Genomic DNA, 13,731 nt, shown 5'->3' on the forward strand with positions numbered 1-13,731 from the left:
ACAAAATTTATTTCTTTTGATATACTCTCATTAACAATTTCATTTAAAGAATTATTTCTTAAATTAAAGTAACAAATTTAGTTTTTAGAAAAATGTTGTACATTTACACTGTAGGAATACTTTGCTTAGTTATTTAATCTGTTTGTGGAATGTTAAATAAGTGGATTCACGCCACCGACCATTGAAAGTAGTGCCATTCGCACGTACATGCCATACTCAGCTTGTCGGAAGTATGCGGCGCGAGGGTCGGAATCGAATTCCGCAGATATTTCATCGACTCTTGGCAAAGGATGCATCACAATCATTCGTCTGCGGGCTCGTGTCATGAGCTGTGGTGTTACAACTAACAATCCACGCATCTGTAAACAATAATTTAGTAATGTAAATCCATTTTGTTTTAAGATCTTTGTTACCCATTTGTATTTATTTGTTCTGTCGTTTAAGTGTACGTAGTCTATACTTAAATAATATTTATATTTATTTCGATAGATAAATTAAATACGTTAATATCACGAATGAAAATCCTGAATACCGATTAAATGATTAAATCATTTTAAAGACGAGATAGTGATTTTTACCTTTTCATATTCCTCTTGGCTGTCGAATCTTTCACGTTGAATTCTGGTCATGTAAAGAACATGAGTGTCACCTAAGACATCCTCTAATCTTTCATACACTTTTTGTGGAATACCTTTATATGCCACATAATCCATTATATGTTTAGGCATTCCGAGTCCCGGTGGACTTACATACTGCAGCTGAACTTGATACAATGTGAGTAATCTTGCCAGGGAATGGACTGTACGACCATTCTTAAGATCTCCAACCATTGTTATAGTAAGGCCGTTGACTGTTCCGATTTCTTCTCTTATCGTAAAAACGTCTAGCAGCGCTTGAGTAGGATGTTCTCCGACGCCATCTCCAGCATTGATGATTGGTTTGCGGCAATGTCTCGAGGCGCGCTGAAACAACAATAACGTAAAAACTAATAGACCAAAAAAATAAAACATTAACAGGTGTGTATTAAATAGAAAACATACCGTTACAGCTCCCGGTTCTGGATGTCTCAATACAACAATATCAGAATAACTAGCCATTACTGCAACACTGTCTTCCAAGGTTTCACCTTTTTTGGCTGAGGAGCTTGTAGCGTCAGTATGTATGACAGAGCCCCCGAGTCTCTGCATCGCGGCTGCGAAACTGCAACTAGTTCGCGTGCTCACTTCATAGAATATAGACGACATCACTTTTCCTCGTAATATGTCATCCAAGTAACGTCCTTTACTGACGCTGGTTTTCATAAATTGAGCGAGGTTGAAAATATCGTTCAGCGTTTCTTTAGTGAAGGTATCGACAGTTAAAATACTTTTACCGAACAGATCACTCTTTTGACGATGTGACAATGTCTGAGTGGTGTTACCATACGATGAACTGTCACACCTTTGCCTCATTGTAGGTTGAGGAGGTAGTGGGGACATGCTCCTTAGGCCGGTTGCATCGTTAAAGTGTACGTTTAATTTACCCGGACCATCGGGTTTGCTTGGCTCTACTTGATCTAGATCAAAATCGCTCAATCGACTCAACTCTATAGACACTTGGTGATCTAGGGCAGAGTTCGGTCGACTTAACTCTTTCTCCGCTTTTTCGACAGCATATGTGGCGAACGTTTGTTTTTTTGGTGTTGGCCAATCGCGTACGTTCTGCCCGAATCCCGGTGGCACAAGGATTTGACCTTCCACATAAGCTATTTCCCCGCGTAAAGTTACACGATGAATCGCCCCACAAACCTTCATTCCTGCGAATGGTGTCCATTTGGATTTTGAAAATTCCATTGCATTCGGAATAGTCCATTCGTAGTCCATGTCGACTTCTACGTAAGTGTTAGGTTGCTCAGGTAAGTTGAAAATTTTACGCGGATTTCGGTGAAATTTATTAATAATGTCTTCGATCGTTAGCCGTCCTTCGTGCACGGCATTAAGTAACAATGGTAAAATTGTTTCAAGGCCTGGAAAGCCCGGAGGAGGTTTCTCTGAGTTTTTCTCTTCAACGGTATGCGGAGCATGATCGGTAGCAAAAACGTCAATAATGTCCATATTTTTCCATAATTCAGCTTGGTCATCAGGACCGCATAGAACAGGTCGGACTTCAGCGCGGCCCGAACCGATGTCATCTATGTTATCTGTGCTTAAAAACAAATGATGTGGACACACTTCACACGTCACTTTTAGTCCCCCCTTCTTCGCCGCCCTGATGATAGATATTTCTTCTTTTCGGGCGACGTGACATATATGAACAGGACGATCGAGCAACGAAGCCATTAATATAACTGCACCTGTTTTTTCACGTTCGGCGTGAACGCAAATCGGAATTTTCTTCGGCCAATTTTGTAGATGCCGTTGCCAAATTGTCATATCGTCAAGTTGGAGAGTAGTAAATGTTTGATTGAGATACATTTTTAATGTTGAGGCTTGTGAAGCTAACTCACAAGCAGTGTCGTAGTTGGTAGACGATGCGCCTACGAACAGAGCATAGTCACAGCGGGCGCTTACTCTTGCCAGAGCGGACACATACTCGAATGCTTGGCGATCGACCACAGGTGGATTTGTGTTGGGCATTGCACATATCATAGTCACCCCTCCCGCAAGGGCAGCGGCAGTACAAGATGCGAAATCTTCTTTGTAAGTAGCTCCAGGTTCACGAACATGGACGTGGACATCAATGAAACCGGGTAATTTAATGATATTGCGTGAAGTCATACAATCTGTATGCGTTTTCATTAAAGGCGCTCCACCGCATTGTAACATAGCCTATAATTGAAAATTATATGGTCAATTTAGGAAAATCAAAAAACTAAAGAAACATTATTTTACAAATAAAACAAAAGGAAATACCTGAACCAGTAGTTTAGCACATTTAACATCAGTGACTAATGGAACAGCGTAGTCGACAGCGAGCCGACGAGTCCGGTAGCCGTGTGTGGTGAACGAAGAGACACGGCGCGCACCTCCCCGCATCGGTAGGTTGATAACAAGATCCAATTGGCGTCGCGCCATGAAGTCGGCGAGATGCATCAGTTCACCGTCAGATCTGTCATCGTCTGGATCGCCGATGTGGTCAAATGTCCATTGGACACTCTCAACCTAAACCACATTTATTCAATTATTTAATAAACATTTTTTATGCACAACACGCTTTCACTGTAAATCGGTGGTAGAATATTAATTAAATTATAGTTTACCTCCACACCGTGTTCTGCGTAAAAGTCTCCAGTTCCCATGCTCGCGTACAATTTATAACCCATCTTGTGTAAAATTTGAACGCTTGGCAGTAATTCCATTTTATGCTAAAATTAAATGAAAAATATTTAATACTAAAGTAATGCGGTAAAATACATACAATCGCGATAACATTTTACATAAATAGGATTATTCTCACCTTAAATGTTCCTACAGAGAGTAATATTGCTTTTTTAGGTATTCTGAAACCTGTGCTCATGAGAGATTTTAAATAAGCTTCGTATCGGTTCTCACCGAAACATGCAACTTCTCCTGTTGACGCCATCTCTACGCCCAGAGTCACGTCTGCTCCAGATAGTCTTGAGAATGAAAATTGCGGTACCTTAACGCCCACTTTTCCACAACCAGCCATAACATTTACTGGCTCCACCGGGATACCAAGAATTACTTTAGTTGCCATTGCAACAAAATCGTGATCAAGCGTTTTCGAAACAAACGGGAAAGATCTAGACACTCTCACATTACATTCAATAACTTTCAATTCATTGTCCTTTGCAATAAGCTGCATGTTAAACGGCCCCGTAACGTCTAAAGTTTCTGCTATTATTCTTGCAATTTCCTTAATTTTGTCTAACGTTTCATTGTTTATATCTTGTGGCGGTGTTACCAATGTTGCGTCACCAGAGTGGACGCCAGCATTTTCAACGTGTTCTGATACAGCCATACAAAGAATCGTTCCATCTGCCGCGACAACATCTACGTCAATTTCTTTTGCATCCATAATAAATTTAGAAATAACAACGGGGTAGTCCTTACTTACTTTACTTGCCGATTTTAAATATACCTCTAAATCTTGATTGGAATGTGCAACGTTCATAGCAGCACCGCTAAGAACGTATGATGGACGTACTAAGCATGGAAAACCTACTTCCTCACAAAATGCTTTTGCCGACTCAAGATCAGTAAGTTCTTTCCATCTCGGTTGGAGTATTCCTTTACGATCCAACATACGTGAAAATTTAAATCTGTTTTCTGCATTATCAATCATGTCAGGTGACGTGCCTAAAATTACCGCTTGTTGTCTGTGTAAATCCATTGCAATATTATTTGGTAATTGTCCACCCATACAAAGTATAACTCCATCTGGTTTTTCAAGCTTATAAATGTCCATGACAACCTCGAAAGATATTTCTTCAAAATATAATCTATCACTCATGTCATAATCAGTACTAACAGTTTCTGGATTATAATTTATCATTATAGTTTTCTTATCTTGATTTTTCAATTCTCTGAGACAACCAACAGCACACCAATCGAATTCCACAGAACTTCCAATTCTGTAAACACCCGATCCTAGAACCATAACATGCTCACCGGGGAAATCCAAATCGTGTGTTGTTCCATTGTATGTTAGATAAAGATAATTTGTGGATGCCGGCCATTCGGCTGCAACAGTATCGATTCTTTTTACGAATGGAGTTATATTATATTCTTCTCGAAGTTTTCTGATCGCTAATTCAGTACTTTTAACAGCGGCTGCGATTTGTTTATCTGAAAATCCAATTTGTTTTGCTGTCCTTAAATTGCTGGATGATATGGTATTAGGAGGAGTTGCTTCGAGGCTTTTGTAATAATCGATGATATTTTTAAATTTCCCTAAGAACCAACGGTCAATTTTTGTGAGCTCATAAAGTTTATCCAACGTGTACCCTTGTTTGAGTGCAGCAGCTAATACGAACATACGTTTATCAGTGGGTTCTCTTAACTCATCTTCATTGACTTTTTTGATGTTGGGATCAAAACCGTTAACATTTTCATCTACCATACGTAAGGCTTTCTGAAAGGCTTCTTCAAAATTTCTTCCAATAGACATCACCTCTCCTACACTTTTCATGGAACTTCCAATTTTGGTGCTCACTCTGTTGAATTTTGCCAGATCCCATCTAGGTATTTTAACAACACAATAATCTAAACTCGGTTCAAAACAAGCTGTAGTAACACCTGTTACCGAATTTTTAATCTCAGGTAAAGAGATACCCAGTGCTAGTTTGGCTGCAACATATGCGAGTGGGTACCCTGTCGCTTTACTCGCTAGCGCTGAACTTCTGGATAATCTAGCATTTACTTCTATGATATAAAATTCTTCTGAGTTCGGATTTAGAGCGTACTGTATATTACACTCTCCAACAATGCCGAAATGTCGAATAACTTTTAATGCTGTATTACGTAACATATAGTACTCTCTGTTCGATAAAGTTTGACTAGGTGCCACGACGATGGATTCACCTGTGTGTATTCCTAGAGGATCTACATTTTCCATATTACAAACAGTTATGCAGTTATCGTAGGCATCTCTGACGACTTCATACTCAACTTCTTTCCATCCTTTTAGAGATTTATCAATGATCAATTGCTCCGAATGTGAAAGAGCATGATGGGCCAATGTTCGGAGTTCCTCTTCGTTATTTGCAAATCCTGAACCGAGCCCACCGAGAGAAAACGCGGAACGAGCCATCACCGGATACCCGATCTGCAATGCTGCAGCGATTGCTTCATCAACTGAGGACACCGCTGCACTTGGCGCTACTTTTTCTCCAATTAAGTTAATTTTCTCAGCAAAGATTTTTCTATCTTCAGTATCCACAATAGATTGAATTGGTGTCCCCAAAACTTTAACATTATACTTTTCGAAGACCTTTGATTTTTGTAGTTCAACGCCGCAGTTTAAAGCAGTTTGCCCACCAAAGGTCAGAAGAACCCCTGTTGGTCGTTCGGCTTTTATTACCTGCTCTACATATTCTGGCGTTATAGGTAAAAAGTAAACTTTGTCAGCCAAGCCTTTTGATGTTTGTACAGTTGCTATGTTGGGATTGATTAAAACGGTTTGAATTTTTTCTTCCTGCATAGCTTTTACTCCCTGGGATCCTGAATAATCAAATTCACCAGCTTGACCGATGGATAAGCCTCCTGAGCCTAATATTAACACTTTTTTCGGTTTATCAGGAAGAGTTGGAACATATGTTAATTGCTCGGTTATCATGTCATCTATGCAACAAACAGTTTTGTCTTTGTACGATTTGACGCTTTTTATGAAAATATCGAAAAGGCATTCTAAATCAGTAGGGCCAGCTGTATGTTCAGGATGGAACTGAACACTAAAGAACGGTAACGACTTGTGAATTATTCCCTCGTTAGTTCTATCGTTTTCGTTGGTGAATAAGATTTTCCAATTTTCTGGTAATGTTTCAGCGTCTACAGCAAATCCATGATTTTGAGAAGTCATAAAACACCTTTTAGTAGCGCTGTGGGTGCAAGGCAAGTTATGGCCTCTGTTACCGTAACTGCAACCAAACAAAAAGAAACAATTGTAACGCTAAGTTAAAAGTCTAGAGTAAAACAGTAAGTTTCAATAATACCTTGTTTTATATGTTTTGCAGCCAGCTGCAGTCGCTAGCAGCTGATGACCCAAACATATACCGAAGACTGGTTTTACGTTGTTCTTTTTTTCAATAACTTTCTTTAAATTTTCTACGACTTTCTTACACATCACTGGATCGCCAGGGCCGTTGCTTATAAACAATCCATCGAAATCTTGCGAACCTAAATCATAGTCCCAAGGTACTAAAATAACTTTAGCGTTTCTTTTTATTAAGCATCGTATCTGATTGAATTTTAGACCGCAATCCACCGCCATTATTGTTACTTCACCATTGGGGTTATAAATTTTAGGTTTCTGAAACAAACGAAATTAAATATCAGTAATGATAGAAATTAATAATTCTTCTAATGTAAATCAATAATGAATGTACCTTAGTCGAAACTTCAGCAACAAGATTTCTTTCGTTAGGATCTGATATCGGCGGCAAGGGTGCTGTAGGTGGAGTGCCTTGTACGATGCGGCCAAGCATGATACCCTCCCGCAGGCGATGCGTGAGGGCGCGTGTGTCGATGCCGCACAAGCCAGGAACACCGCGCTCTCGCAACCACGCCCCTAGCGAGCGTTGTGCCCGCCAGTGACAAGCATTACTACTCACTTCGCCTACAATCAGACCGGCAGCCCAAATCCGCTCCGATTCAAACCATCTGTAATTATTTGAAGTAAATGTAACAACCTTACACAAATCTATGACTTGCAGCAAAGGTAGTTAATATTGTTTTTTTACAATAGGAAAAAACTGCATACTACCGAGGTATTCCGTGCTCGTCGCGCTCTTCTTCATTAGGCACTCCGTAGTTGCCGACTAGTGGATAGGTGAGCACTAGCAGTTGAGCGTGGTAAGAGGGGTCTGTCAGGGATTCGGGATAGCCCACCATGCCCGTCTGAAACACTGTAAGGGAGATACTTACAATGGCTTTCTAAAGGCGAGAACTCGTTGGTTAGTGTTGTGCCTATTAAGGCTAGCCATTTGATAGTTACCGACTTCCCCCTCCATTGGGACTTGAGCCCCGAAGCTCCAGCCTGTATGCACGGAGCCATCAGCGAGGATGAGGCTACACGGTGGTCCCAGCTCCGATGTCAGTTCCTTGTTAGTCATTGTGCTGAAAAAAAAAATGAAGGTTAAGTAATTATAAGTATAAATTTCTTACTATAAATGTTACATTAAAATTAGATTCAGCTCAAATATAAGGTAATTTCTGATAAGAATTGTATCAAAGATGCATTGCTTAAAATCATTGAGACTGACGTAAATTTATTTATCATAGTAATGAAGATGCTGAACATATTCGAGTCTAAAACACATACTACTAGGGCTTACGCGATTCTGTCTGCTTGTTAACCTTCTTTATCTTCTTTTGGTAGTGTCAAATTACCAATATTAGATTACATAGTATAACCTTAGACGAACATGAATTTCAACCCGGTACCGCTAGTTTTGAGCAAACCGCTGAACCACTTGAATGTCCTGTTTAACTCGTCGTTCTAATAACAAATACAGATAACAAAAAATATGCGGAAATATTGAACTGTTATCTTTAAAGTCAAGGAATACTTCCGACATAGTTTCTAAATTATTTAATGTTTGTGCGTATTTTTGTTCCCACTACAGCAACAGAACGTACAAAATACGATTGTGATTTTTTAAAGAATGATATTTAAGAGTACCGATCAACTTTTATGAGATGAATTGATGCACCTCCAAGGTCTATTGGTACAAAGTTTGAATGATCAACACCATATTGACCGGAAACATTCAAATCTATTTACTAATTTGCGTATATACAACGACATTTGAAGTTAGTACTCCATCATAAAAATATACTTGGTAACGTGTACCAAAATAGTATAAAAACAAACGTTGTAATTATAACTTTTACAATTATGAAAACATTAAGTACCTACATTACATCTAGATTTTAGTACGTAAAATACACGATTAATTAGTAATAACATAAAACTCTAAACTGTTTGTTTAATTTTTTTTTCAAACCGAAGTATTAAGTACATGTGAATGATTTTAAAGTTTGTTTTAAAAAGTTTAGCGAGATCGTAGCAATACTTACTTAAGTTTTGAGGTTCTGTTTGACGACCACGTGGTAGTTTACGAGTTCCGCGAATACGACCAGCTTATTCGCGGTCCCCGCAGCGACTGGCTGGACTGGATAAATGAAACGCCACCAACAATGCCCCGCTACAGCTATGTTATCAAAGCGTCATCGTTTCAAGTTACTGACCTCTCTTACCCACACATAACAATAGCTATAGGTTGTCTCACTCGACCAACATATGCAGAGATGCCATGCTTTTAGTTCGTTCTATATTCTTCGTACTTATTAACTAAAGAGTTGGTGCACATGAATGGCAAACCTTTAGGACGTTAAGACTTAAGTTACGAACTGTTTAGTCTGTCGCATAAAATGAAATTAATGTTTTCCTTGGCAAACTTCCATTGTTCTTGTTTGTTTTTTAACGCAATACGTGTGTCGGTATCATGTAGTAAATCGACATAGTTAATCGATCACATTTAGAAGAAGAAATGATTCAACTTGATTCAATTTACTGTCCTATTTCTTACGTGTGAATTGCCTAAATAAGGTCTTCGAACAGCTAGGAAAAATTTGCCAGTGTCGGACTAGGACCAGATCCAGATAGACTTATCTACATTTAATTTGATAACATGAATTTTGTATTTAATTGAGGATTGATTGAGTAGTACTCAGTAATTCCGAATGTTTCAAATTCGATAGACGCTAGAAGTTTCAACATTTCGTGAAACTTACCTTCCTGTGTCCTGTAGACTGTAAGCTGTTCTCTCAAACTAACAATTTAACTAAATTTAATTGACAAAAATGGTGACATATCATTACTGATCGTTGGTTTAGATCCTCTCCACACAGACTACCGCCAACGTTATTATAATACCATTTGTTTATAACATATTTTGGGTTTGAATTAGGTGTTACAAACTAACCAATCTGTATCAATCAACATTTATTTTATTAACAACTTCAATTGCAAATGTATCTATATACAAATTTAAGCTATGGTAATTTGCACAAATATGCACCCTTTCTATCTAGAATGGGTGTATCGATGAATTGCATTGTCGTTTGCTTTGGCACGTCTGCTAACTCTAGCACTGAGATGATGTTGTCCCCTGTTCGGAGCCACACGCCGGGTACGTAAAGAGTCACCTGAGGTCCCACACTGGGCCAGTAGCGGCCCAGGTTGTTACCATTTATCCACACGTAACCCTGAAATTAATTATAATTTATAACTGGTGGTCTGCGTAAACCCTTTAGGGTTCTCCTATCTAAGAAATAGCAAACATTTGGAAACGGTTCTACAAAAAACAAACGAAAAGTTTTTCCATAAAATTAATAATAATGTCGACTTTTACATACCTTTCCCCAACCGGTGGTATCTAAATATGTATCTAATATTTTCACATGACTCGGTATGTGAAAGAACGTTTCAAAAACAACGGGACCTTCCTTAGGATCTATTTCATCAGTTTTAAAACTATGTATTCCTACGGAATTTAAGGGATAACCAGTCACAGACCATTTGCCGTCGAGGACTTTGCCATTGTATTGTACTGTGCTAAGGATACCCTGAAACAAAAAAAGGTATCAGGTAAAAGGGAGGTAACGTTTACTTCTTGATTTTTTTTACTAAAGATAGAATTAAAACACTGCTAAATGAAGTTTACGGTTATTTCACTGTTATAAGGCAAATCTACAAAAGTGTAAAATGTATTTTTAATTATTATTTGTTTATAATTGGAAGGAAACTATAGAGTTAATTACCAAGGAAAAAAAATTGCAAGTGCTTTTAAGACGCAATATTATTACATGATGTATCATTTGAGTATACTCACTTTGTAGTCATGAAGGCGATTACCGTAATTGATACGTCCTTGGTTTTCCACCAGTAATGACAGCGTCGATCCTGGTTTACATCTCAAATTGACAGTGGTTTGCTTGCAATTTCTATAAAGAATTCCTTGTAATTCCTGAATAGTAATAATAATGGTCTAATAAACAAATAGCCTTCTATTATTTCATTTGGAAACAAAGAATACGAAGTCGCTGTTTGTGTTTTGATGCAATTAAAAAAAACATTCAATCTTTTCCTTACTAATACATTTATCTTCATAAACTCACATAAAGTTATTTTTAATTTTTGTATTTCTTTTTTAATAAACACATACTAAAATATCTAATGATATTTAGGCGCTGGAGCGTATTATATAAAAAATAATCATCAAATTTTACAATAACTTACTTTGTCAACATAAACATAAACTGTGTCACGCGGCTTCGTAATTATTAATTCTCCGCTTGTATCATTCACTATTGTTTCATAAAGTAATAATCCAGCTCTTTGTCTTAAAGACTCGAACGTCGGTAGCTTAGAGCCCCTCACTTCATCGTACTTCTTCCCTAAATGACTGCGTCCGTTTGTACTTAGGATGCTCCCTTTTGGTTGTAGATTTACTTCACCGTATGCTGCTTTCTTAGATACCACTGGGAGTGGTATGCTCTTTACATCTGGATAGTACTGGTATGAAAAAAATGATTACTGCCATTAGTTTATTAAGCTTTGCGATGTAAGGTTTAGCGTCAAAACAATGTTTTTTCGTTTAAACTATTTTAATGATCATAAATTGACTTATATTATATTAAAGTAACTAACATAAGACTAAAAATACTTTTAAAAAGTTCTTATAGTTACATACTTTTCCTAATGTGTCTCTTATGAGATAGTATTTTTCTGTTGGATCTCCAGCTTCTGTGAGTGGAGCATCGTAGTCGTATGATGTTATATCAGGTAAATAAGATCTATCATAATTGGCACCTGAAATTATTTCAAATATTCGTCAACACCGTAAAAATAAATGTAATTTCACTAGCATTGAGGTAAGTAGCATATATGATCTTCCAGACTATCCTCTACATCTATACCAAATTTCATCGAAATCCGTTTAGCAGTATAGGCTAAAAACTCTAACAAACATCCATCCATCCATCTAAACATTCGCATTTATAATATTATATTAGGTATGAAAAGTATGAAGTATGATTTACGATGTCTCAACTATCAGTTTTCTCTTCGTGGATCGATATTTCGCATACTAAGCTAATGATTAAATTGATTAATACTAGAAAAAAAAAAGAGTGTAATTTTTTTACAAACCAGAAGTGAATTCGAAGTTAGAACCACCAAAGAACATGTAAAAGTTGACACTGAATTGGTTGTCCAACAAGACGCGAAGTGTTTCCACTAGATGGCGTCCCGATATTTGCTGCAGCGATTCATTCCAGTGTGTGAGCCAGCCGGAGTAGTACTCAGAATTCATCAGCGGCCCGTGCGGGAAGTAGCGCCGGAACGTTCTCTTTGCTCTGCCAACATCTGAATAACTCTGGAGAATAAAATGTGAAATTATTATTATTAAATTATTAGTTAACGCGGATCAAATTGTTCAAACTGGGAGCTCGATTTATAGTCAGAATTAGTTACCGCTCTCTAGATGTCGCTGCGGCAATATTATAAATATTATGTGGATTTTATGATTCAATAAATTGAGTTTTGATCGACAGTATGGTAGTTTTATCAAGTGCAGTTAATACAAATGAAAATGTGTGTAATCAACGCATTCTTGCCACAATATTCCCAGTATTCATTAAACCAGGTTAGCGATCAAATTCAATGCTGCACTGGAATAATGTAAACCGGGCATTAGGAACTTACACCAAAATCAATAGTAGGCACGGCGCCAGCAATGGAGCCGCTAAGAAACATGGAAGGGTCGGTGCCATCGGTCGTGTACAGCAGGGATTTATTTCCTACGTGCTCTAACAGTATATCACGAACTGCTCCCATATAATTCTTGTCTCTTCCATAACTACCGTATTCATTTTCTACCTGTAAATATAAGTTGTTATAAATTTATAACGTTTACATAATTATGAGTAACTAATAACATTTTGTTATTCCTGTAATTAAGAAATTGGAAATATGTTATTTTAACGTACCTGAACTAATATAATTGGGCCGCCATTTCCAAGCAATAATGGTTTCAAATAAGTAAACAGTTTCGCCATCCAGACTTCAGTCTCATGAATAAAATCTGAAACAATAATAAAATCATATTACATCTATATTCTAATTGATTTATTTGTTTATATTAATATTGAAATGTTTGATTACAACCTTTATCAACAGTACGGAGTTTTATATTGGGATATTTGCCAAGCAACCAGTACGGCAATCCACCCTGAAAAAGAAAGCATTTAAAAACCATTTCAATTTAATCAATTTGTAATATGTTAAATATCTATTATTAAAATTATTGCAGACAGTACCAGTTAAAATCAGCACTATTGAGACAAAAAAAAATATAGTTAATTCTCTCTCTGTGCGAAGTCTTAGTCTAAAGTTCATTCTAGAGTTTGCATAAATAATATTTAAGAAACAAGTTTTAACTGAAAATTCTGTTTTAACTGTGACTGCTATTATCCAAAAGCTGTAAGTCATTAGACGATTATTTGTGTCTCGTAGCAGTAGTAAGGTATCAGTCATTACGTATGTCTGAATAAAAATTGGTACCAAATCTCTCTCAGCGCATATATAAGGTCCGGGGCGCAGTAGCACGTGTAAACCCTCCTCAGCTGCGATCTGCACAAAGCGGGCGACGTCCCGGTCCCCCTCAAATATGTACTGCCCTTCCTCTGGCTCATGGTAGCTCCATTCAACGTACCTGGACAATTAACATAACTAGGTCATTCCAATGAAGGTACGCAAGGTCAAGTGTGTTTCTAAACTACGCGATTACGCGCCTCGACCTATCTCTTATTATTATCACCTATTTAATGCATTGTTTGTAAAAACAAAACACTAAAGGAAAAATATCACCATAAAGTCAATAAATATTAATTAATGTCAATAAATTCTACTAAATGCTACAGTTTTCCTGTTTAAAACTTGTCTTACTCGTAGTTATCAAAGTAACTTTCGTAGACAGTTGAGTTCAATAAGTGAAATATATCTTTA

General features: G+C 37.5%; 1 protein-coding gene across 1 annotated transcript in view; it reads right to left on the reverse strand.

Moving 5' to 3' along the window:
* Positions 1–19: 19 nt before the first annotated feature.
* LOC106109245 (CAD protein) overlaps positions 20–13,731 on the reverse strand; it is a 19,702-nt gene continuing 5,990 nt past the window's right edge. The window contains 20 exon segments of the mRNA XM_013290660.1: positions 20–359; positions 579–962; positions 1,041–2,807; positions 2,892–3,140; positions 3,239–3,343; positions 3,436–6,577; positions 6,653–6,969; positions 7,046–7,319; positions 7,423–7,564; positions 7,654–7,775; positions 9,808–9,929; positions 10,080–10,289; positions 10,556–10,690; positions 10,963–11,238; positions 11,417–11,535; positions 11,875–12,100; positions 12,430–12,603; positions 12,714–12,808; positions 12,892–12,955; positions 13,288–13,487. Of these exon segments, the coding sequence (XP_013146114.1) occupies positions 153–359; positions 579–962; positions 1,041–2,807; positions 2,892–3,140; positions 3,239–3,343; positions 3,436–6,577; positions 6,653–6,969; positions 7,046–7,319; positions 7,423–7,564; positions 7,654–7,775; positions 9,808–9,929; positions 10,080–10,289; positions 10,556–10,690; positions 10,963–11,238; positions 11,417–11,535; positions 11,875–12,100; positions 12,430–12,603; positions 12,714–12,808; positions 12,892–12,955; positions 13,288–13,487 (8,330 nt within the window). The 3' untranslated portion in view covers positions 20–152.

The sequence above is a fragment of the Papilio polytes genome, unplaced genomic scaffold (assembly GCF_000836215.1).
Source record: "Papilio polytes unplaced genomic scaffold, Ppol_1.0 DF821289.1, whole genome shotgun sequence".
In the NCBI taxonomy this organism is placed as follows: Eukaryota; Metazoa; Arthropoda; class Insecta; order Lepidoptera; family Papilionidae; genus Papilio; species Papilio polytes.